The 20,455-nt window shown below is 45.7% G+C and overlaps 1 protein-coding gene across 1 annotated transcript in view; it reads left to right on the top strand.

Annotated features, from left to right (window-relative positions):
• Window positions 1-20,455, top strand: part of svep1 (sushi, von Willebrand factor type A, EGF and pentraxin domain containing 1) — a 78,575-nt gene that overhangs the window by 25,637 nt on the left and 32,483 nt on the right. Inside the window, exons 4-5 of the mRNA XM_070992735.1 lie at window positions 16,402-16,560; window positions 18,402-18,581. Coding sequence (XP_070848836.1) covers window positions 16,402-16,560; window positions 18,402-18,581 — 339 coding nt within the window. The remainder of the gene's footprint in view (window positions 1-16,401; window positions 16,561-18,401; window positions 18,582-20,455) is intronic.

The raw sequence follows: 20,455 nt of genomic DNA, 5'->3' as shown, positions 1-20,455 counted from the left end.
TTTGCAGCACTGGCACAAGATGTTCATGCAGCAGAGACTTCGAGTTCCTTGTAGCTTCTCCTCCTCTCGTCTCCTTTACCTGTCAGTGTCTCCTCCGAATCGGGGCCACTTGGCCTCGGGTCGATGCTGAGTAATGATTGAAAGTTAAATAAGCAGCCTGCCGACTTAACGCAGTGTAAGCTGTCCACAGGGCAGATCGCTATCAACAAAGCCAGTTAAGTGCAGTAGAGGTGGAGGACAGAGACGGCCATGTGTTTACGTGTGTTCAGGACCTCGGTGGTCTCTCAGCTGGACACATCACATTTTGCTGTCCACCTTCAACTTCCCTCTTTAAATCACATCCCGTACATGCGTTTCATTCTTCTGTGGCTCGTATTACCTTTCCTCCCACTCCTGTTTCGTGCATTTGAGGAACAGAAAAGTCTGTTTCATCTGTCGCCAGCGTGCTCTGTCTTTTACCCTTTTGTTCCTTACTTCTGGTTATTGGCAATGTCTGGACTCTAGGACTTATTATTTTATGGTTGCGCACAAACTTTACTCTAGATAAGAGCATCAGGAAAAGTTGCATGTGGCAATCTTAAATGCAAGCGCAGGCATGTCCATGCATATTAGTGCGGTGCAATGAGTACACACATATGGAGTTATTCAATGGATTTGTAAAATTACATAACTAGTTAAACTATGGGATGTTGGCCTTTCTCTGTCTTTCTCTTAAGCACAAACATTTACCTTTCCTGGCATCTTTCTTATAATATCCTCAGAGTCTGCGTCTAACCTGCTTTAAAGTCTCAAAATATCCTTTGAGGTAACATGATTTAATCAGCTAACGCTAATGACGCTACAGTGGAGCCTCACAGGTTCCATCAGAACTCGTTTCTGTGGTTGGTTTTCCACTTCAATCAGAAATAATAGAAACTTGTAAATGAGATTATGAGACGAGAAGAAACTGATTGACTTTAATGATCCACAGACAGAAATGCTGGGGGAGGCTGTGACTCTTCTTTATGTGGGGAAACCCTCAAATTGAGCTTGTAATTCTTTAGACAGGCCTCCCATTGAAATGATGGATTAACTCCGTGGCAATGCATTAATTTTGTTTTGCTTGAGTGTGTTGCTTAAAATCAATCCACCGCTGCAGACAGTCGAGTTCAAACACATGCCAGCAGCCTGTGTGGTGACGCTTTAATTTCTCTTTTAATTGTCCTTTCTCTGGTCTGTTAAGCCTCCTAAGTTACACACCGTAACGTTGCAGTTTGACGCAGGTGGTCTCCATCATTTAGCTGCAAGGTCAAGGGTTGATTCATTATTTTTGCTGAATATGCAAACGCCAAAGTCGCAGAGGAACGTAGCCGTCTGTGTGATTGTTGGCGAGCAGAACGACTAACAGATGCACTGGCTGGTGTGTGTCTGCGTTAAAGAAAAAAACCTTGGTGGCTCACCCTGATGGCAGGTGGGAGGGAACAGCGGAGGTGAGGGAGAACCAGTCACATTAGAAATCTGGAGAACAATCTGCTCTAACAGTAGGAAACAATGGGCCATAATCCCGCTTGTGTTTGCCCTCCAGGTCTTCCTCTGTGTACCCACATGTTTTCAATCCAGAATTAGATAACAGGCAAAGAGGAGGAGGAGGAGGGGAGGCTGTTTGACTGACAGAGAAGTTTAAATAATTCAGATCAGAGTTTAAAAGTTGCTGAGAGAAAAGAAAGCTGCAGACGGAGGAGAATTTTCAAAGTGAGAGCCAATGGAAAGGGCATCGGGGTCATCGTGCCAGAAAGCACGCCTCCCTAATTCTCATCAGATGTTGTCGAGACTGGAGCCCCGCTCTGCTTATTAATCTGTTTTAATGGTTTAATTAATAGCAGAGAGCAGACTGCAGAGTTGGCTCAGCTGGCTGGAGGAAGGAAGGACACAGCGAGGCGCTGCAACCGCAACTGACGACTGCTTCCTCTGTCTGTCTCTCGCTCATATAACAGAGTCTCATGGGAGTGGGTCGAGTCGTCACCCTCATGCTATAGAGCTGACATGTACCCGGGCTGGAATACGTGTCGCTGAAGTCGCTGATGTGGCCGCGTTGGCAGGCTAGGGCACTATTAGCCTTGTTCATCTCAGTTTTGGTTTTGTTAAGTGGTGTGAAATACCCTCATATAAGTTTCTGAACACTACATTTATTGGAGGTTTCATTCACTAATAACTTAAGAGGCTCTTTTGAAGTAGCAACGGCTCCAAAACCAATTAGATTTGCGGCGAGGGCAGTACGTAACCAAGAAACAGACAAGTAAACTCGACAAACCCCTGCTGCTTCCAGAAAAATCCTGCGTCTCTCTCTTAATATTTTGTTGCTTTAACCTCACTGGGCTTGGCTGAACCGAAGGTGTTTTGTGAATTACGGGTACAACGTCTGCGTCAGCAATGCCAGCGCTCTTGAGTGGCAGACAGATGCAGCCATATGCCGCCAGAGTTAGAAGCTGCTCTGGTTTGCGTAAGCTTGGCGGTCGGTGCGCGGCCTCAGGTGGGCTCGTTATCTAGTCTCTTTTCGGACTTTGTTTTCTCACATTTAACAGTCTTTGACACATCTGAAAATAATATGAGTGAACCTGAGGCCTGTCAGTGGATTATTATTATCATTGGCTGAAGGGCTCTGTTGGAAACACTATCCAAATCCCTGCAGTGCACAGCAGTGTTGTTTATGAATCTGTCGACAGCCAAGTGAAACAGCCTCTTCCACCAAACACGACTGGAATCCCAGCAGATAGAAACGGATGATGAACCCGGTTCCTGCACAGTCTGGTTTACTCTGACAGGCCAAACAGGACGTTGTCGCCTCTCCTCAAATGCCGATCTCAAGCTCGCAATATGTGCATCGCGGCGGATCACCAGAGGAATGGGGAAGCGGAGAGAAGTGGGGGTGCAGGAGGCTAACATGTTTTTCTCCTGTCACACATTCTGTCTTATCAGCCTCTTCTGTAGCCTGAGAGAATGACAGGAGCTCTGGACTGTGTTAACGTGGTGTCAGCACAGGCTTTGTTCTCAGGACAGCTCTGCTGGGGATGAATGGGAGAGGGAGAGCGGAAGACGGCACGAAAGAACCAAAGATTCAGGCAAAATATTTGCAGACAGATTTAGCGATATGAGATGCAAGCTGTGGGTTTTAGCATGAAAATGCCATTCTTATGTCCAAAATCACATATGACAGGCCTTTTGTATGCTGCCGTGTCTGTTTCCTTCTCTACATTTTGCATATTCTCCTCCTCCTCTTTATAATATTTTCATACTCAAGCAATCTGTACTGTACTTTCACACTACAGCGTGAAAAGAAACATTCAGTCTGTGATGATCCGCCCAAGTTTTCGGCAAGCATAATATTAGCATTAGCATAATTTTAGCATAATATTAAAAGACATTTATTTGCTCCTTATTAATGCAAAATTAAGAGAGAATTAGCCTTAAAGTTCAAAAGAAGATGACAAAGATGGGGCAACTCAATAAGTTTGCAAGACAAAAATGATTTTTGTGATCTGCTAACTGTAAATGTAAAGAGGGGTAGATTCGAATACGTCAGTGGTAAAGTCTTATGATTGGCTCGCTCACTCCACGACAGCATCTTTCGTCAGGTGGACGTAACCTGTTTCATGCTCGTTACTGCTTCCACAGCCGTACCAGCATTTTCCCTGAAGTGTTCCTCGGTCTGAGTAGCTTCTATTCCACTGAAATATCCACAGTATTTTGTTATTGGAATGGGAGGAAATGCATGTGAGTTGCTTACCCTTCATGAGACAGTTATCAAAATATGAGTTATGGACCGGAATGCTGTGAGTGCAACAAAACATTCCCTCCTCAGAGCTGATACTGGAGGAATTGCTCAATGTTTACAATATTTGGACCATAAAAGCCTCTTGATCCCAAGAGGAGACACGTGGCAGCGGTGAGCTTCAACCCGACCCTGAACACAACACATCCATCTGCCTGCGGGCCCGCTGGACTGTCTGTGGCGAGGAGGAGACGAGAGGCGTTCACTGCCTCTGCAAATGTTCGCGGCCTCGATGTGAACGACCGACAGATGCGGGCAGAGGAAGCGTCGAGGCGGACATAAATTGACCAGAGGAATTAAAATGACAGGAGAGGTGGAATTTGTGAAAAGTGTTGAAATGGGAGGAATGTCGCAATCATTATTCCTTTTCTTCCTTTCTCTCTCTGGCCTCGCCCCCCCCCTCGCAGAGGTCTCCAGGGTAAAGAAGAAAAGTCAAAATAAGAATAAAAAAAATGACAAGGGATGAGTGTTTTTTTGGAGCGTGAACTCAGAGGAATGCGGCTGAACTTAACACCACACTGGTTATCATCATCCCTCTGCGCCGCCATGCGAACACTTGCTCACACACAGGCATACGCTGCGCAGGGATCGACCAATGCGCGCGGCCGCATGTTTTTGGCGTGCTCTGCGTGCGCTCGCCTCCGGCCCATTGAAACATACCACATTGAAGGATCTGACACATACCAGACGCCTGTCCGAGGAGGCCGCACTGCAGAGTCTGGCCTGTTTATGTCACCTGAGAGAGCGCAGGCGCTGCATGCTGTGTAATAGTAGATTGCAACAGTGAGTCGCAATGAAGCGCTAGCTGCTCTTACATCAAGAAATCCCTTTGTAAACATTGCATGTGCAGTAGCACAATGAAATGGTCTTCTCCTCAGCTGTGCCTGATTCTTTTTATTTATTCCTCTTCGGTCATGTGCTCCTTTTTTTTTTTTTTTTTTTTCCTTTCCTTATATGGTTAAAAGGCGGGGGCTCCAGTTACTGTTTGAGTTACCCATTGTCCAATCTGTCCTTCTCATTCAGATTATTTGAAATAGTGTAAATTGGCAAACCCTTTGCGAAGAATGTCAAATTCTGTTTTGGCACTGACACATGTGGAAATTCATGTTCTCATCGGGTTGCGGCGGTTGCCTAGAGATGCGACTGTAATCATAGCTTCCTAGTGTGTGTGTGTGTGTGTGTGTGTGTGTGTGTGTGTGTGTGTGTGTGTGTGTGTGTGTGTCTCTGTGTTTAGTCAGTCTTTCAGTATGTGGTCCTTTCTGGCTGCCAAGACCAAAAGAAAATCTGTGTACAGTATGTTGTTGGAAACAATCATTATGTGTGGTTTGTCCAGTCTTTGCACACTCCAGCTAGTCCTCAGGTCTGTCAATGTCTGTCCCTCGGGATGATGAACACATTACTGTTTTTCTTTTAGCAGTAAAAATACAATCAAATAGAACATTAGACTTAGATGTGCTTAAAGGAAAGAGATAAATAAGGAGCAATGGGGCCAAAACAGTATTCAAAATGTCCACCCATCCATCCATTGTCTATACCCGACTATCCCTTTTCGGGGTTGCGTTGAGGCTGGAGCCTATCCCAGCTGTCAACGGGCCAGAGGCGGGGTACACCCTGAACTGGTCGCCAGTCGATCACAGGGCAACATATACAAACAAACAACCATTCACGCTCACACTCACACCTATGGACAATGTTAGAGTCACCAATTAACCTAATGAGCATGTTTTTGTCCTGTGGGAGGAAGCCGGAGTGCCCGGAGAGAACCCACGCATGCACAGGAAGAACATGCAAGCTTCACACAGTCAGGCCCTGCCCGACCCGGGGATCGAACCGGTGACCTTCTTGCTGTGAGGCATGCGCACTACCTGCTGCGCCACCGTGCCTCAAAATGTACATTAATAAATAAAATATATTGCTTTTTTTTCTTTTCTTAGCAGCATTGATGCTCAAAGGGTTTCTCCTGACGGTGCTGCTGGATGAAAGGCCACAGGGGTCCCTAAAATCAAACAGGGCTTATTGGCCAGAAACAGTTTCCTCTCAGTGAATCGTCATGGCAGACTGCACATTAAATTTGGATATTTTGTGGGGAAAAATGTGGCCTGATGATGGCACTGGAGGAGGGTCAGGGAGTCAGAAACACTAAGATTCAACATTAGAGGACCGTTGGAATTTGCAGCAGATGTTATGGACGCCAGCCAGATGCATTGACCAAAATGTTATTGAGGCATAGTTGTGGACTCCACGTTGGCACTAGACGAGAGGTCACAGGTACCAGAATCTTTGCTTGTTGCGGACTAGCATGTGAGACTGACAGAAAGCTGACACTCATTAGCACCGCTGCCAGCAGACGGATGAAAGCGGCCTTCTGTTTGCTCGGCTGTTGTAATTTGCACTTAATGTTTTCAAAAATAAATACATTTCTACCCGAGGAGTGAATTCGGCCAACTCATCCAACACGTTACATAAACATGCGCATAAAGACTCTCTATTTTCTCTAACTGCACAGATCCTAATCCCCACAGCATCAATAACCACAGCAGACTGTCTGCTTCTGTACAGTATGTCTGCATCCATCCAAGTCCTTGTTTCGCAATGTTTTTGTGGCGAAAATAAGCTTCAGTTGCTCAACATGAGCTCTGGCCCAGTTTTGGTCTCGTTATGAGCAGGGGGCAAATGCTTGGGATTTCCTGAGGACAAGCGTAGGAGGGTTTTGGGGGAGGAGGGGGGTTAAGTACCACCACCCCGACTCCCCCCACTGATTGCTTAAACTGATTGCATGGACGTTTAGGTTTGTGTTTTTCTTTGGTGAGCAGAGTGGAAAGAGAGTGAGAGGGAGGGCGATGCCTTACCCCGCAGTCATGCGTCTTTTGTGGTGGATGGATGGAGAGCTTTCAGTGACTGGGCAAAGATCAGACTGGCTGCCTGCCAGACAAGGGGGGGGGGGGTTACTACCACTAATAAGCTCAGTAATAAAGAATATTTATATGGAACATGACTGCACAGTGATTTACAACCTGTAAGATATTATGTGATTTTCTGATATGATGTTATGTTAATCAAAGCCAGACAAATAAAACATCAAAATGTGATTGTAGAGGAATGAAACAGGCACATTAATTGGGTTCAAACTATTTAGAAAGTGCACCATGTATCCTGTATAAACCTACCTGTGGAGGTTTATGAGTGATCTTTAAAAAAAAGCATGCGGCGGCCAGCTGCAGCTCCTCAGTCTTGTGGCGCTGCAGTGCAAAGGAACAAACTTTCTCCCAGGCTCATTCATGACAGCCATAAATGCTATGAAGAATAGTGGATTATTCACTTTTTTTTCTTTTGCAGTTTGGATTTTATTTCTGGAGCTCTGGCAATGTTGATCCGTCTGTTGGTCTGTCCATCGTTTTGGTCCAGACTGAAATATCTCAACAGCCGCTGGATGGATCGCCATGAAATCTTACCTTACCTTACCCCCTTACCTTACCTGCAAAACAACATTCCCTCAGTTTCAGCTGCACTTTGAGATTTGTGCTTAATCGCAAATATTAATAATGGTGAACATGGTAGCTATTATACCTGTATCACATCAGCATGTTAACATTGTCATTGTGCTAGCTTGCTGACGCTAGCGATCCTTTTAACAAGTGAAATACGAGATGAAATCCCGGAGAAATAAAGCAAAACAGGAGGTCGCTGCAGCTGAAAGACGAGTTGGCAGCTCACCAAAAAGGAGTTTTCTGCTGGTTTTAAAAGCGCTCAGTGTCTGAGCTGCCCTCAGGTGTTTTCGGACAGTCTTTCATGTCATTTGGCGTTTGAAGTTTTTGCTTCAGAGCACACTGTGTGCATCAGCCTTAAAGCGCAGTCATGTTAAAGTCCACATTAGTCCCTCCCTCGACACCACATGTTTCCGCCCCGTCCCACGCTCCCTCCCCTCATTAAAACGACACATATAGGTCTGTAAAAAAGCCTTAATTGATGACTACTGCTGCTGTGTTTGCAGGTCAGGGATGCTGTAAAGCAGACACGGCTCGTGCTATAAACTGAGGCCACTCTGTGCGTGTGTGTTTAAAAAAAGGGACCGAGATGAAGGAGGCAGAGAGGCTGTAAACTGGGCCTAAAAGGACCCTCCTCTCTGCAGGAGAGCATGAAAAACAAGGAGCCGTGAAACAGCCAGTGGTGCGAAGCAGAACCTCACTGTGTCATTAACACTCCTCCTGCGTCCGTCCATCCTTTCCCTCCGTCCTTTTTCCACCGCTCCGTCAGTTTCTTTTTTATTATCCTCCTGCCTTCCTCCTCCCCGAGTCGCCCCCTTCTCTCCGTCTTTCCGAGCCTCTCTCCAACTGCCGGACCGTGTCACCAGGTGCGCCAGGCGCAGGATAAAACTGTGAAGTCACAACATTTTCTATCCAAAAGGTCAAAGGTCAGTTTCACTGTGACACGGTAATGTTCTGCAAAAACACCTTTCTGGCCATCGTTCAACACCATAACTCAGGACTGTATGATGAGACACAACAGCACTGGTAGAAGCTGGAGGACAAATATTCCTTAATCAATAATCAATAATGAATCCTCTGTTAACTGACACTGAAGCCAGGAGTGATGTCTTTCCTCCTTCAGCTCTTTCAAATGGTGATCTTTTGTGCCGCTCACGTCACCCAGCGCTGCTTGACTTTCTGCACTTAGACTATTTTAACTTCTTCGCGTTTCCATTTCTCTCTCTCACATAATTTAAAGTGACAAATGTGCCCATGGAAATTTAAGATGGAATGAATTTCTCCTTCAGCATCTTAAGTGCTTTTCTCCGGTGTCTTTTTCGAGACCTTTGCCCTCCTTCAGATCCACCATGTTTGTCCCTTTCTGTGACCCCCATCCGTCTCTGGATGTTTTCGCCGACCCTCGTCGGCGCTCTTTGGGCTCCCCCCTGCCTCCCTTCACTTTCTGATCCTCCCGTTCTGTGTGTGCGTCGGTGTGTGAGAGCCGTTGACTGAAATCCCTCCAGTTGGTGGGAGGTGATGAAGAGGGACACACGCAACGTCAAAGGTCACAGGCTAAGCATGGAGGAAGTCGGCAGCTGCCAGCTTTGTGGAAGAGAAGCATCTGTCTCGCTTCCTTTTTCCCTGGCTCTGTGGCCCACCAGGCAGCTCCTGTTCGCTGTCAACAGCTTCCTCATTTCTAGAAATTTCTAAGCGTTTCAGTCGAAATGGTCTCTCCGTGTCCATGAACACACAAAATTACGTGCGAGTTTTCATCTGCGGCGGCGTGAGATGTTTGGGTGTGGAGAGCTGGCGGGACGACAGGGCAGACACCGCAGTTGTTTTCAGTTTTGTTTGTGATTTTCATTTGGATTAGCGTCTGTTTTATGTGCAGACGACACATAATAACAACACATAAACAAATGTACTGTTACTGAAATAAACACAGAAAGACACAAGCACACCCACGCTGGATGGGCCTGTGTCCTGTCAAATCCCCGAGCTCGCCATCCCACAAGGAAACACCAGCTCTGAGGCTACTGTGGGAGCGGAGAGTGTGCGTTTGTGTGTGTGTGGTGGATTATGAGCATGTGTGTGCACGGTGGTGTGTTTTCTTTGCACATGCGTGTGCTGTTTCTGTCCATTTGACAATCCTTCACATCACATCAGCGAGCGTGGAAACGTTGAGGAATTTGGCGACGTAATGAAAACGTGTCGGCGTTAGCGTTGTTAGCGTTGTGCTACGTGGTCCCGAGTGTGCTGAGCTCATTGCGGCCTTTTAACACAACGTTTCTCAGCACGCTGACATCTGTAATCAGGCGCACCAGACTGGGGACCAACCTGTGTTTGTACAGTTGTGTAGCGGTTCGCCTCGCTCTCCCGTTGAATCCCAGTGTTCCTGGAGTCTGTAATAAGCGAGCGGGACGGTCTCGCTGTCCTTGGGAATCCATAAGACGTATCTAGCAATTGCGGTGAAGTCATTCTCCTTCGGGGACAGGATTGAATAATAAGCAGGCAAACAGCGATGGGACAGCCACTGAACTTCCTCAGTTTCCTCTCCAAAGACTGCCTTGCATCACTTTGCAGAAGTTTCTCATTCTTGGTATCAGGGGCTCCGTGTAGGTCCACCCCCCCCCCCCCCCCCCCTCCAGATGGAGGCCGTGTAGGTGGACAGCTGTGCAGCAGTCACATCTCACCCATCATCCCCCCCTTTTTCACTCCGCAATCCAGCTGGAGAGCCGACCATATCTCAGTAAGACCCTGGTGATGTGATTTAGATCCTCCTCACATTCCTCTGGGATGGGATTCCCAAATTTTTGTTTTGCTTCAGGTGATCCATGTATTGAGGTAATTCTCGTGACCCTGTGAACGCACACCTTGGGTTTAGCCTCTACTCAGAGGCCAAAATGTATCTCCAAGCAGATCAGAAACCAGGCCAGGTGACAGCTGCCTGTAGGCTGATTTTTCTCAGTGGATGTCAAGTCTGAAACCTGCTGCTGAAAGCTTCCCGGGTCATAATAAATAGCTGAAATAGTCGTTTTATTAGAGCTGGATGGGTTGCTGGGGTCATGCTCAGGGACGCTTCAGCAGGGGAGGATTGTTCCTGCTGACAGTACATTATGTTTGTCACTCATCTTCCCCCTTTCATGCTGTCACTTTACGAACAAGGAATCTTGGTGATGCTCATGGTCATGAATGAAATAGTGAATGTTGGACAGATGCTACTGCTCTTCTGTTATGATGGCTTGTTGCTGAAGTGTAATGATAGCAGGATCTGTAGTTCAGTTTGGAGGTGTGGTCTCCATCAGTCTGACTTGACACTTTTAGGATTAATGTGTCCATCTTAGTTGCACGTACTGTATGTATCCTTTGCATTCCTCACATCCCCTAAATCCCACCGTTTGAAGCTCGCTTGGTGGTCCAGATGAATTCTGACTCGATGTCATGTAGTCTGCTGGCTCAGGATAAATGTATATACAGACTGTGTTTACCTGAAACGAAGCATTTAAACTGAGCGCCGGTTTCTTCACGTCTCCGTCAGGCCTCTGCATGAACGCAAGTCTGTTTTTGTGGGCTAGACTATACATTTTAATTGTCCATTTCCATTGTCTATTTATGCACCGTGAGTGTGCACGGGAAGCCCCAGTTAAGAGTGGAAAGTTTCCTCGCATGTGAACATTGTTTTCTCAGTGAAATACCCTGGAATTTAAGGCCCGACTTAACAACCTTTCTTGTGTGAGAGGGCCTTCGACCACAAGCGGCCAGACCTCTGTCCAGATTTAGCAGCCCATTTGCAATATTGCTGGACTTCCTCGGACTCTGTTGTTTGGCTTTGAGGACGAGACGGAGTCGCACAAATATTAGAGGAGCACAGAGATATTTGCTACCTTTATTGTCGGATAATGTTAGCTTCTCATTGTGTCAGTTTATGTTCCCTAAATCTAGATTTTGTTCAAATAAGTGATCAAAAAAAATGTTTTTTGACAGGTGTCAAAATAAAATGGAGGTGATAAGAGCAAAGACAAAGAAAAGCACATTTTTTCTGTTGATTTGAAAGGTTTTCAGCAGCAGTGTTGATACAATACAGCGTTTCTGTACTAATAATTCCAAAATAATACCTTCTGTGCCTTTTAAACAGTCATTTAACAACACAAATGAGAGTTTTAAACAGAATATTTTTAATTCTGTTGAAATACAAGACACACAAGGGCCTTTGCTTACGTGAAATTGTCTAAAATGAGCAAAATTATAACCTAGATCAAGAACTATCTGATCAAAGAGTAAATAAACCAGACATTTGATGCCCAGACCGACTTGTGAATCACACCGACGTGCAAAGTTTGCTTATCTAAAACTGGTTCAGGGTCAAGATGGCATGTGAGCAGCAGTGTGTGTGTGAGCACTGTATGGACATGCATGTGTGTTTGCAAGCATGTGTTTGTGGATTTTGTCGGACTAAGCAGAATACTGTATGTCCCTCACAGATGAAAACCGCCCTCGCTCCCTCTCTGTTTGCCGTTGTGGCTGAAGAGGCAGATGTTCTGGATCCCCTTTCATCGTTTCCGTCCCAGTCTGTTTTTAGGCCTTGCTAATCGAACACAGCCTCCCCCCCCCAGAGACAGGAGAGATTCTCGTGTGATAGTAACTTTGGCTCCCGGGCCAGACGTGTCCGCCAGTTTAAATGACTTACTTCACATTAGGAGAGAGGACTTTAGCAGATGAACTGGCCTGTGCTCGTCTTTTTTTTTTGACTCCCTATTCTTTTAAATCCTAAGAGAATGTATTCTTATTTTTTCCTTCTGTATTCAGAGGTGAAGTTTGGACTTAATGCTGCCTGAGTGAGACTCTTAAAGGGGAACTCCACAGATATTACACATCAAAGTCTGTCCTGAGGAGTGCTCCTGCATGAAAAAGCACCTCGAGGCTTCGTTAGCTGCAACTAGCATAGCGCACCTGAATCTCTGACTGAGCTGTAAGTGGTGAAGTTGCATTGTGGGTAATGTAGCTGCCAAGTTTTGAGAAGGAAGAAGAATACATTTAATCAAAATGAGCATCTCTGGTTCTGCTGCATCGGTTTTGATTGTGCATCCACCAGTGTTATAGGAGTGCAATGTAAAGTTGGTGGAGCACTCTTAAAGGACAAAGATGGCGCTATTCTATATTATTGGTCTAAGAAAACACCAAAAGCAGCAACACATTAGAGTGTACCTTGACTTCCTACCCTGTTCACGGCACTCAGGGTCCACGTGAGCCTTCTGCAGTTGTAAATCTTTAAAAAACGGGTTACAAATACACAATTTTATTTCTAGAGAGTCTACAACAGCTGCACACTGTAGTTCATAGATAGCATTACTCAAACAGGCTACTGTACACAGGCAGTAATGGTCAAAAGGATCAGTCCATTCGTTGGTGTTTCCACTGTTGACAAAATGAGGAATATCAGCAGACATATCCATTAAAGGGAGGAAGAGCAGATTTCAGGTCAGCGATTGAGGGGGTCACAGTTGGTCACCAGTGTGCAGGAATGATGAAGGAGACATGTCTCGTTGGAAAATCACACATCCGTTTTGATAACCCTGTTTATCTTATCTCCCGTCTCCTCTCGAAAATGATTGCTTGGCGCACTCACAACTTCCTTTATTAAAGTAATATTTCTCTCTGAAGCAGTAGATTTTGGAAGAAAAAAACTTCATTTTCAGAAGAACTTTATAAGAGTTGGAAAGTATGAGAGCTGGCGATGTTAAGCGACATCATTTAGCTGCACTATTAGTTATTAGGACTGCTCAAATGTTGCTGTAACTTAAAATAAATAGCTTCTGATCACAGAGGCTCGCTCTTTGCTTTCCTAAGATCATTACTGCGTACAGTAGTTCTCTTTGACCAGCTGCTGTCCCTCCATATGGCTATAGCCAGTCCAGACACAGCGGGCTTTCTGTTTTATGGTCATCTGGCCCGCTGACGGTCCACTTCCTCTTTAAATGAAGGGTACAGTGCAGCAGAGTTACCTCCGCAGCCATCGGCGCTAAGTAGATGGACCCAAAATGAGACTAAGGACTGCTGCTTAATTCAGAGCAGCGCAGGGTCCAAATACAATTAGTTTGGGGTCTGATGTTTGGCTCAAGTCAAGGAACAGTGATACATTTTAAAGGAAATTCACACAGTTTTCTCTGTGTTTGCCTTCCAGCTTTCCCTTTTTATTTTAGATTCATGGCTGCTCGTTCTTTCATCATTCATCCCTTCCTGTCCGTCCATCCGTCCCTCCCTCCCTCATTCGTCCCGATTCCCATAGCCAGACGCCGGGTCTGCTCTTTCTAAACTCTGTGTGTGGGTGTGTGTGTGTGTGCGACCGTGCATCTGTCTGTGTACACTTCTACCTGCCAGCGCGCGCAAGCTGCCAAGAATTGAAATTTTATATTTTTTCGATACAGTATTTCCACTGTCGCGCTCCGGGTGAATTATTATTCGCATTAAAAGTGACGAGGCTTCCTGTAAACCTTAAATGAAGCTGTAAAACAGATTCCTGAGGACTTGAACAGTGGGGACACTTTTAGCTGTCGTTCCGACTTATGTAAGAAGCCTCCTCTGAGTTTAAAGGCCGCGGGATGGAGACGCTGCATCGGCTGCTTTTGTTATCAAACGAAAGCTTCAGACTGTCACACACACTGTCTGCTCCGGAGCAGGTATGCCACATGGTTCTTCTGTGTGTGTTTGATGTGGCTTACTTGGTGCATGTTAGTGCCAGCAGCCATCGAGCTGAGCTTTACAGTCGGTTAACATCTCCTGGCTGACCTGCTGCTTGGTTTCAGTTGAGGGGGGGGGCCAGGCTGGCACTGGCTCAGCAGTGGAAATTCACACCTGGCCTCTGGCGTAGCGGCGAGTAAATGAGTTGTGAAGAATATTAGTACTGTGGATTCTCTGTTGCCTACTGTACAGAACAGCTTGTAATTGAGCCTGCTTGGTGAATGTTTTTCGACACAGTTTGCTTAAGCTCAACGTCATAAACTGGAGCCCTCTGAACTGGTGCCAACAAAGACAGTGATACAAAGTGATATTATAATTTTTTGGACCTGCAGTAGCTGTGAGGCTCATAACAAGTCTGCTCGCACCAAAGCGGTATGAATCCCCTCAGACGGCGTCCCCTGTGGATACAAGTTTTCCTGCTTATTCTTTATTTATTAAACGTGTCTAAATGATGTGTGTGGGTGTGGGCTGTGAAAGTTTATGATTTTCTCATTTAAAGTACACAACACCAAATGAAACTGTCTAAGAAGCTGTCTGAAAGTCCCCTTTTTCCTCTGTGTCCTCAAACCGCCGTAGTCAATACTCTGAGTTTGTTTTTCCAATTAATGCAAACAGCATTTTGGCTTTGTCGAGCAGACCGTTGCGAAAGAAAGAGATGACAACTGTAATCTGTTAACGACTTAACTTGATTTGATTCTCATGTAATATAATTACGGCTAATTGAATGGTTTAGCGGTAATGCGTCTGAAGCTGTGGTTGCAGACTGGAGTCATAGATTGGACTACTTCCCCGTGACAGCAGTCTCATATGATTGGCTCATATGTGCAGGTTCAGCAAACCCGTCTATATGAAGGGTGGATCAGAAAGCTGCTCAAATTATACATTAAATAGAGAACAGCAGTCATGGCGTCATGTTCCTCTTACTTGCATACCTGAATGCAGTTTGTCCTGGAGTATACTCTACGTGTTGTCAGACAAATCACATCCACTCCAGCACTTGCTATGAAAATGAATTATCTGTGAAGACCACAACTCCCGTGAAAAACCACGCGCAGCAGCACAGGTACTTGCATCAATTTGCTCCAAACCCATAAATTTCGCATTTTTCATTTTCAGCCACAACAGACATTTCCAATTATCCTCTGACATCCAGACGACAGGATTAATCGATCATGCAAACGTTAGCGGACCGCAGCGTTTTGTAAGCATTCCTGACTGAACCCTAACTGTGGACGTGATGGTAAAACAGTTGGTGTGAATCATCAGTCGTCAAAGATAGAATGTCTGTAATGTGTTCGGGCTGTTTGGAGAGCTCCCTTTAAAGTGGTTTGGATACTCAGGAACATAAACAACGCAGAGGAAAATGGCTTTGACTTCGGGGAGCAACTGATAAAGGTTTTCCCCTGCGAAGTGCGCCAGCAGCCGCTGTGAATGATGGGAATTACCAGCACAGCAAATTGCTTGTGTGAAACTACCCCTATAATGGCTGATAAGGCCTGTTGTCCCTGGTAATAACATAATTCAAATAATCAGAACTTTGGAGTTAATTGAAGGTTAATCTGAAAACATCAGAGACTTGTGCGATCAGTGGACGACGTGAGCGAGTCGGACGCTCGTTACGTCACTGAATGTATCGCAGGGAATCACTGATCATGAACAGTCCCATGTGAAAGTAACCTTTAAACCCCGATAAGACCATGTGATGGATTCAGTCATTCATTTTCACTCCTCTGCAGCACCAGTGATGCACTGAGTGATGCAGTGAAATAATGTTGGAGGACCTTCATATGACCCCCAGTTCTTCATCTCTGCAGCATGTCCTCTGATCGGACTCAGGTGATGCTAATACGAAGCATATTCTACGTTATGGCTGCCTGTGTGTGTGTGCAGGTGATCAAAAAGGTTTTCCTAACATTGCCCATGTGCGTTTAAATGCGAACCGTAACTGCTGTTAGATGATCATAAACCCGTCTTTGATTGTTTCATTTCTTTGTAATGAAAATGTTCTATCGTGTTCCGTGCCACAAAACTAGTTTCCCCTGCTTGGAATAATTAAGATGCTGAACTGAGCTCGTCTTTTTCACCTAGCCAGTGAGATCATTTTGTCATTTTTGCCACATTTTCCGCCACTGCATGTCCAGACATGAATATGATCAGTCTTCTCATAAATCTGTAAAGCTGTTTTTCAGTTTCAGTCACGAACCTTTTTTTTTTTTTTTTTTTTTTAGCTGTAACAGTGAAGCAGTTTTTCACTTCATTTTAATTTTCTTTTATTCATGTCCATCGTCCAAGATTTCCGTCCAGCTGTCTTTTTGTGTCTGTGTGTGACATCACATATAAGTGAGCAGTGTTGGAATTTGCTTCTGACTGCAGTGTTTCTCCTCCCAGCATGTCCATCCGGCACCTACAAACCAGAGGGAACGCCAGGAGGCCTGAGCACCTGCCTGTCATGCCCTGACCCCCAGCACACCTCCCAGCCCGGCAGCACCGCCCTCAGTGACTGCGTCTGCAAGTCGGGCTATCAGCCAATAGGCATGACCTGCCAGGGTAAGAGATCTGTTAACTGCACCATCAGCTAAAGTTAATGTATAATGGACGCAGAAAATCCCAATTTCAAACGTTCAGTGTCGTGTAAGGCTTTAGATTCAGTTCCTGCTCTTTAAGAAATGGCTGCAGCATTAGGAGTGTTTTCTAGCTGAGCAGTTAGCACTTGAGCTAACTGAAGAGCTGGCCAGTTAGTATGAGCAATAATGATCCCCAATAGCTGAATGCCAAGGAAAAAGCTGCCATGTGCACTAACTAAAAATACAGCGCATCGAGAGAAAAGCCACGGAAAAAGGCATTGCATAACTTCAATACTGCTGATTTCCATTATTATACATGTTACCACGTCCTGTGGAGATGGAGCAGATTTTAAGACTGTTTCACGACCCTTTAATGACGCCTTGTCAGGACCCTTAATGCAGCCTGGACGCATCCTCCATGAGCAAGAAGAAGAAATGTACTGAAACCGATGCTTTGGCTAGATGGCCAGAGGTGGGAGAAGAAGAGAGAAGAAGAATCCTTTATTGATCTTGAATTCTTTCTCTTCATTTAACCCATCCTGATCAGTCCTTCCTCCGCAGCAGACCAGGAGCGGTGGGCTGCCAGCCGACAGCGGCACCCGGGGACCCAGTTCCTTTTGTCACCATTGGTCAGGTGGTGACCTTATTGCATGTTTTTAGTGGGTTTTTTTATGGAGGATACCCCCGGTGAACACGGGGAGAACATGCTGACTCCACACAGAAAGGCCCTTTTCCTCGTGCAGCAGACACCGAAGGCATGGTGGAAGACACGCCCTCAGCGCCCACAGTGTGGGAATCAAACCCGGGACCTTCTAGCTGTGAGGTGACAGTGTTGCCACTGGGTTTTATTCCCATGCTGTGGGTGCTGAGGGCGTGTCCTCCGCCATGCCTTCGGTGCCTGCTCTCCTCGAGAGGAAAGGGGCCTTTCTGTGTGGAGTTTGCATGTTCTCCGTTTGTCCTCCATAAAATGAAACCCCCCTCTAAAAAACATGCATGAAGATCACCACCTGACCAATGGTGACGAAAAAGAAACTGGGTCCTCGGGCGCCGGTCGGATGGCAGCCCACCGCTCCTGGTCTGCCGCGGAGGAAGAACGACCAGGATGGAGAGGAAATTTCACCAAGCATGGCGTGTGTGTGTGCATGTACTATGTGGTGTGACAATAAAGGCTTCTTCTTCTTCTTCTACAAATACTCTGTTACAAGTAAAAGTCACGCATTTGAATTTTTAGGAAGGGGTGAGGCGAGGACAGGTGATTGCAGTCTGCAGCCTCAGTGCTCAGTGCAGTGAAGGCAAGCAGGCGGCTGTGCAGTAAACCCTGGAAGCAGTGTGATTTTCAAGCTGTATGATGTAGAAAACTGCAAAAAAAAAAAGTGACAGATGAAGATGAATCAGCTGGAACAGAAACGCAGTATTCCACAGACCAGACGTGTGATGTTCGTATCAGAGCGCCTCGTCTTATGAATTTGCTGCTTCCAGTAATTTCAGTGGCCCTCCCATTCCTTGAAGAAGGAGCCAGTGATTTCCACACCGCAGTTCATGTGAACACAATCATGTTCATTAATCTTCAGTTTCATGGACTGCGTTGTGCTTTCTCTTCCTCCCTCTGTGTAGATTGGCGAGACAATGTTTGACAACCTGTAATTTTCTGCTTTCACACTTTCTTGTCTTTTTCATCAGAGACATCAACTTCCTCTTGGTCCCAGAGTCAGTGTTTTCCAGCAGGCTTTCTTTGTCTGTTTTTGTCTTTTTGTCTGAGCTACAATACAAAAGTCAGGATTTGACTGCATTTTTTTCTCCTCTCTTTTTTCCCTCTTTTCCCAGTGGTGTACTGTTCAGCTTTGTCTCCGCCAGAAAATGGCTTTTTCGTCCAAAACGTGTGCAACAACCACTTCGATGCGGCCTGCGGCGTGCGATGCCAGCCAGATTTTGACCTCCAGGGCACCAGCATCAGACTGTGCCAAGCTGACGGCACCTGGTCAGGGACGCCTGCCAGCTGCACAGGTGAGGAGGAAGTACACCTGTATGAAGTATGGTTGAGATCTACTCCTGTTATGAAACGTCTTTTCATGTCATATTTAACTGCCACTGAAAACTGGGAGTTTACCAATTCAACATTGCCAGAATCATGCATTCTGCATCGAATTTGTTGCTAATGGGTCGCTATAGTAAGAGTAGAGCTGGCAGTTATTTTTCAGTTAATGGATGTTTACTTTATAAGTTTACGTCAGCGATGATAAGTTATGTTAGCATGTGTTCGTACATGTGTGTGCATTTGTCCATCTGTCTGCAGATGATCTCTCATACTACTGGACCCATCTGCGGAGTATTTTTTCATGCATGTTCATGACTGCGCGCTCAAAGCACCTCCCACAGTTGAAGCGATTCACAATTTTTGAAAAACCCGTTTTATCGACTGCTCTGTTTTACGCCGACTGCTCCCCGCCCACATGCCCCCGGACGCGCCTGGCGGAGATCTGAACTCCCCTGAGTGCGCTCTCCCCGTGCGGTGTTTGATTTATATTTTTCTTCCAGTCTTTCAAATAAAGCTTACAGAGGAGTGGGAGGCCTTGAGCGCCCGCCATCACCTTTATATCTGTTTTGTTCTTACAAAGACTTTTTCTTCTCTGGCCTGTTGATCGTCTCAGTATCAGTCAAGCCTCTCCATTACTCAGCTCCTGAGGGAAGTCTTGCTAATCATATTACTTGCAGGGTAATTTTCGGAGGAATTCCTTCCAGCTCCAATTAAAGCTAAAAGTCTCCAAAACATGTTACGCAAGTCACTTTTTGCCTCTTATATCTAAATTTCATGATACAGTATGCAGATAGTGTTTTGCTATATAATGCTTCTGGCTATGCAGTGATTACGTACAAACATACAAGCTTGTCTGATTGATCCCAGCAGGTTCCTCCACACCACATGTCTTATATAATTCCCCATTAAGCTACGGGACGTTCCTCAAAGCCCCCAAAGCCCGCCGCCTCACTTCTGATGTCTGCGAGCCTTCATAAACATTTATGTAGCCCTAAATCGATCGAGAGCCAGCTGATGTGTTGCACTGATTCGCCGCGAGTCAGAGCGGATGGAGGCCGCATGTGTTTAGACTGAGCGAGGAATCAGCATTTACCGGGAGACTACTGCTTTCTGCCAGGCCAGATGTGGAGAGGAAGAGAGGGTATTGAGAAGTGAGGGAGTGAGTCGGGACTGGAAGGAGGAAAGGATATGAAGAAAGGAAGGCGAGAAGAGGGAGTTGGAGAGGCCAGGAGATTAACGAGGAAACTGCCAGTTTTAACAGAAAGACGGCAACAGCGTGACTCAGAGAAATACCAAGACACTGAATATTCAAGGGTGTGTGTTGAAGATTTATATTAGTGGTTTAGAGTATATATTTTCTGACAGTGTGTACATATGTCTGCTTGTATGTGTTACACTAAGTCTCGTCTTCGCCACATACTGTAGGACCTCCCAGCTAGTTAAGCCCTGAGGGAGGGGGTCTCCTCTGAACCGCCTGTCTGTCTAGGGGTGGCGATGAGAAATAACACATTACACACCCTTTTCTAGACCTCAGCGTAACTCAGAACAGGCACACATTTTTCTTTTATTTCATAGGGACTTTCAGGCTTTGGGGTAAATGATAGGCCCCAAGTTATAGCTAAAGATGATAATCGTGCTTTACGCTCCTGCGCTTGATTTACTGCTTTTTCTTCCTCTTGTGAGTCATATACAATGTCTGTTTTTCTATGTTACAACTGTGATGTAGCAGGAAAAGCCAAGTCGCATACGCAATTGATAACAAACTGATAAACAAAGCATTTAAAAATTAAAAACACCAACACCACACCTTTTTCAATAATCTGTCATTTTGTTCAACCCGCAG

The sequence above is a fragment of the Chaetodon trifascialis genome, chromosome 23 (genome assembly GCF_039877785.1).
Source record: "Chaetodon trifascialis isolate fChaTrf1 chromosome 23, fChaTrf1.hap1, whole genome shotgun sequence".
Lineage (NCBI taxonomy): Eukaryota > Metazoa > Chordata > Actinopteri > Chaetodontiformes > Chaetodontidae > Chaetodon > Chaetodon trifascialis.
This window is presented reverse-complemented; position numbering and strand designations above follow the sequence as displayed.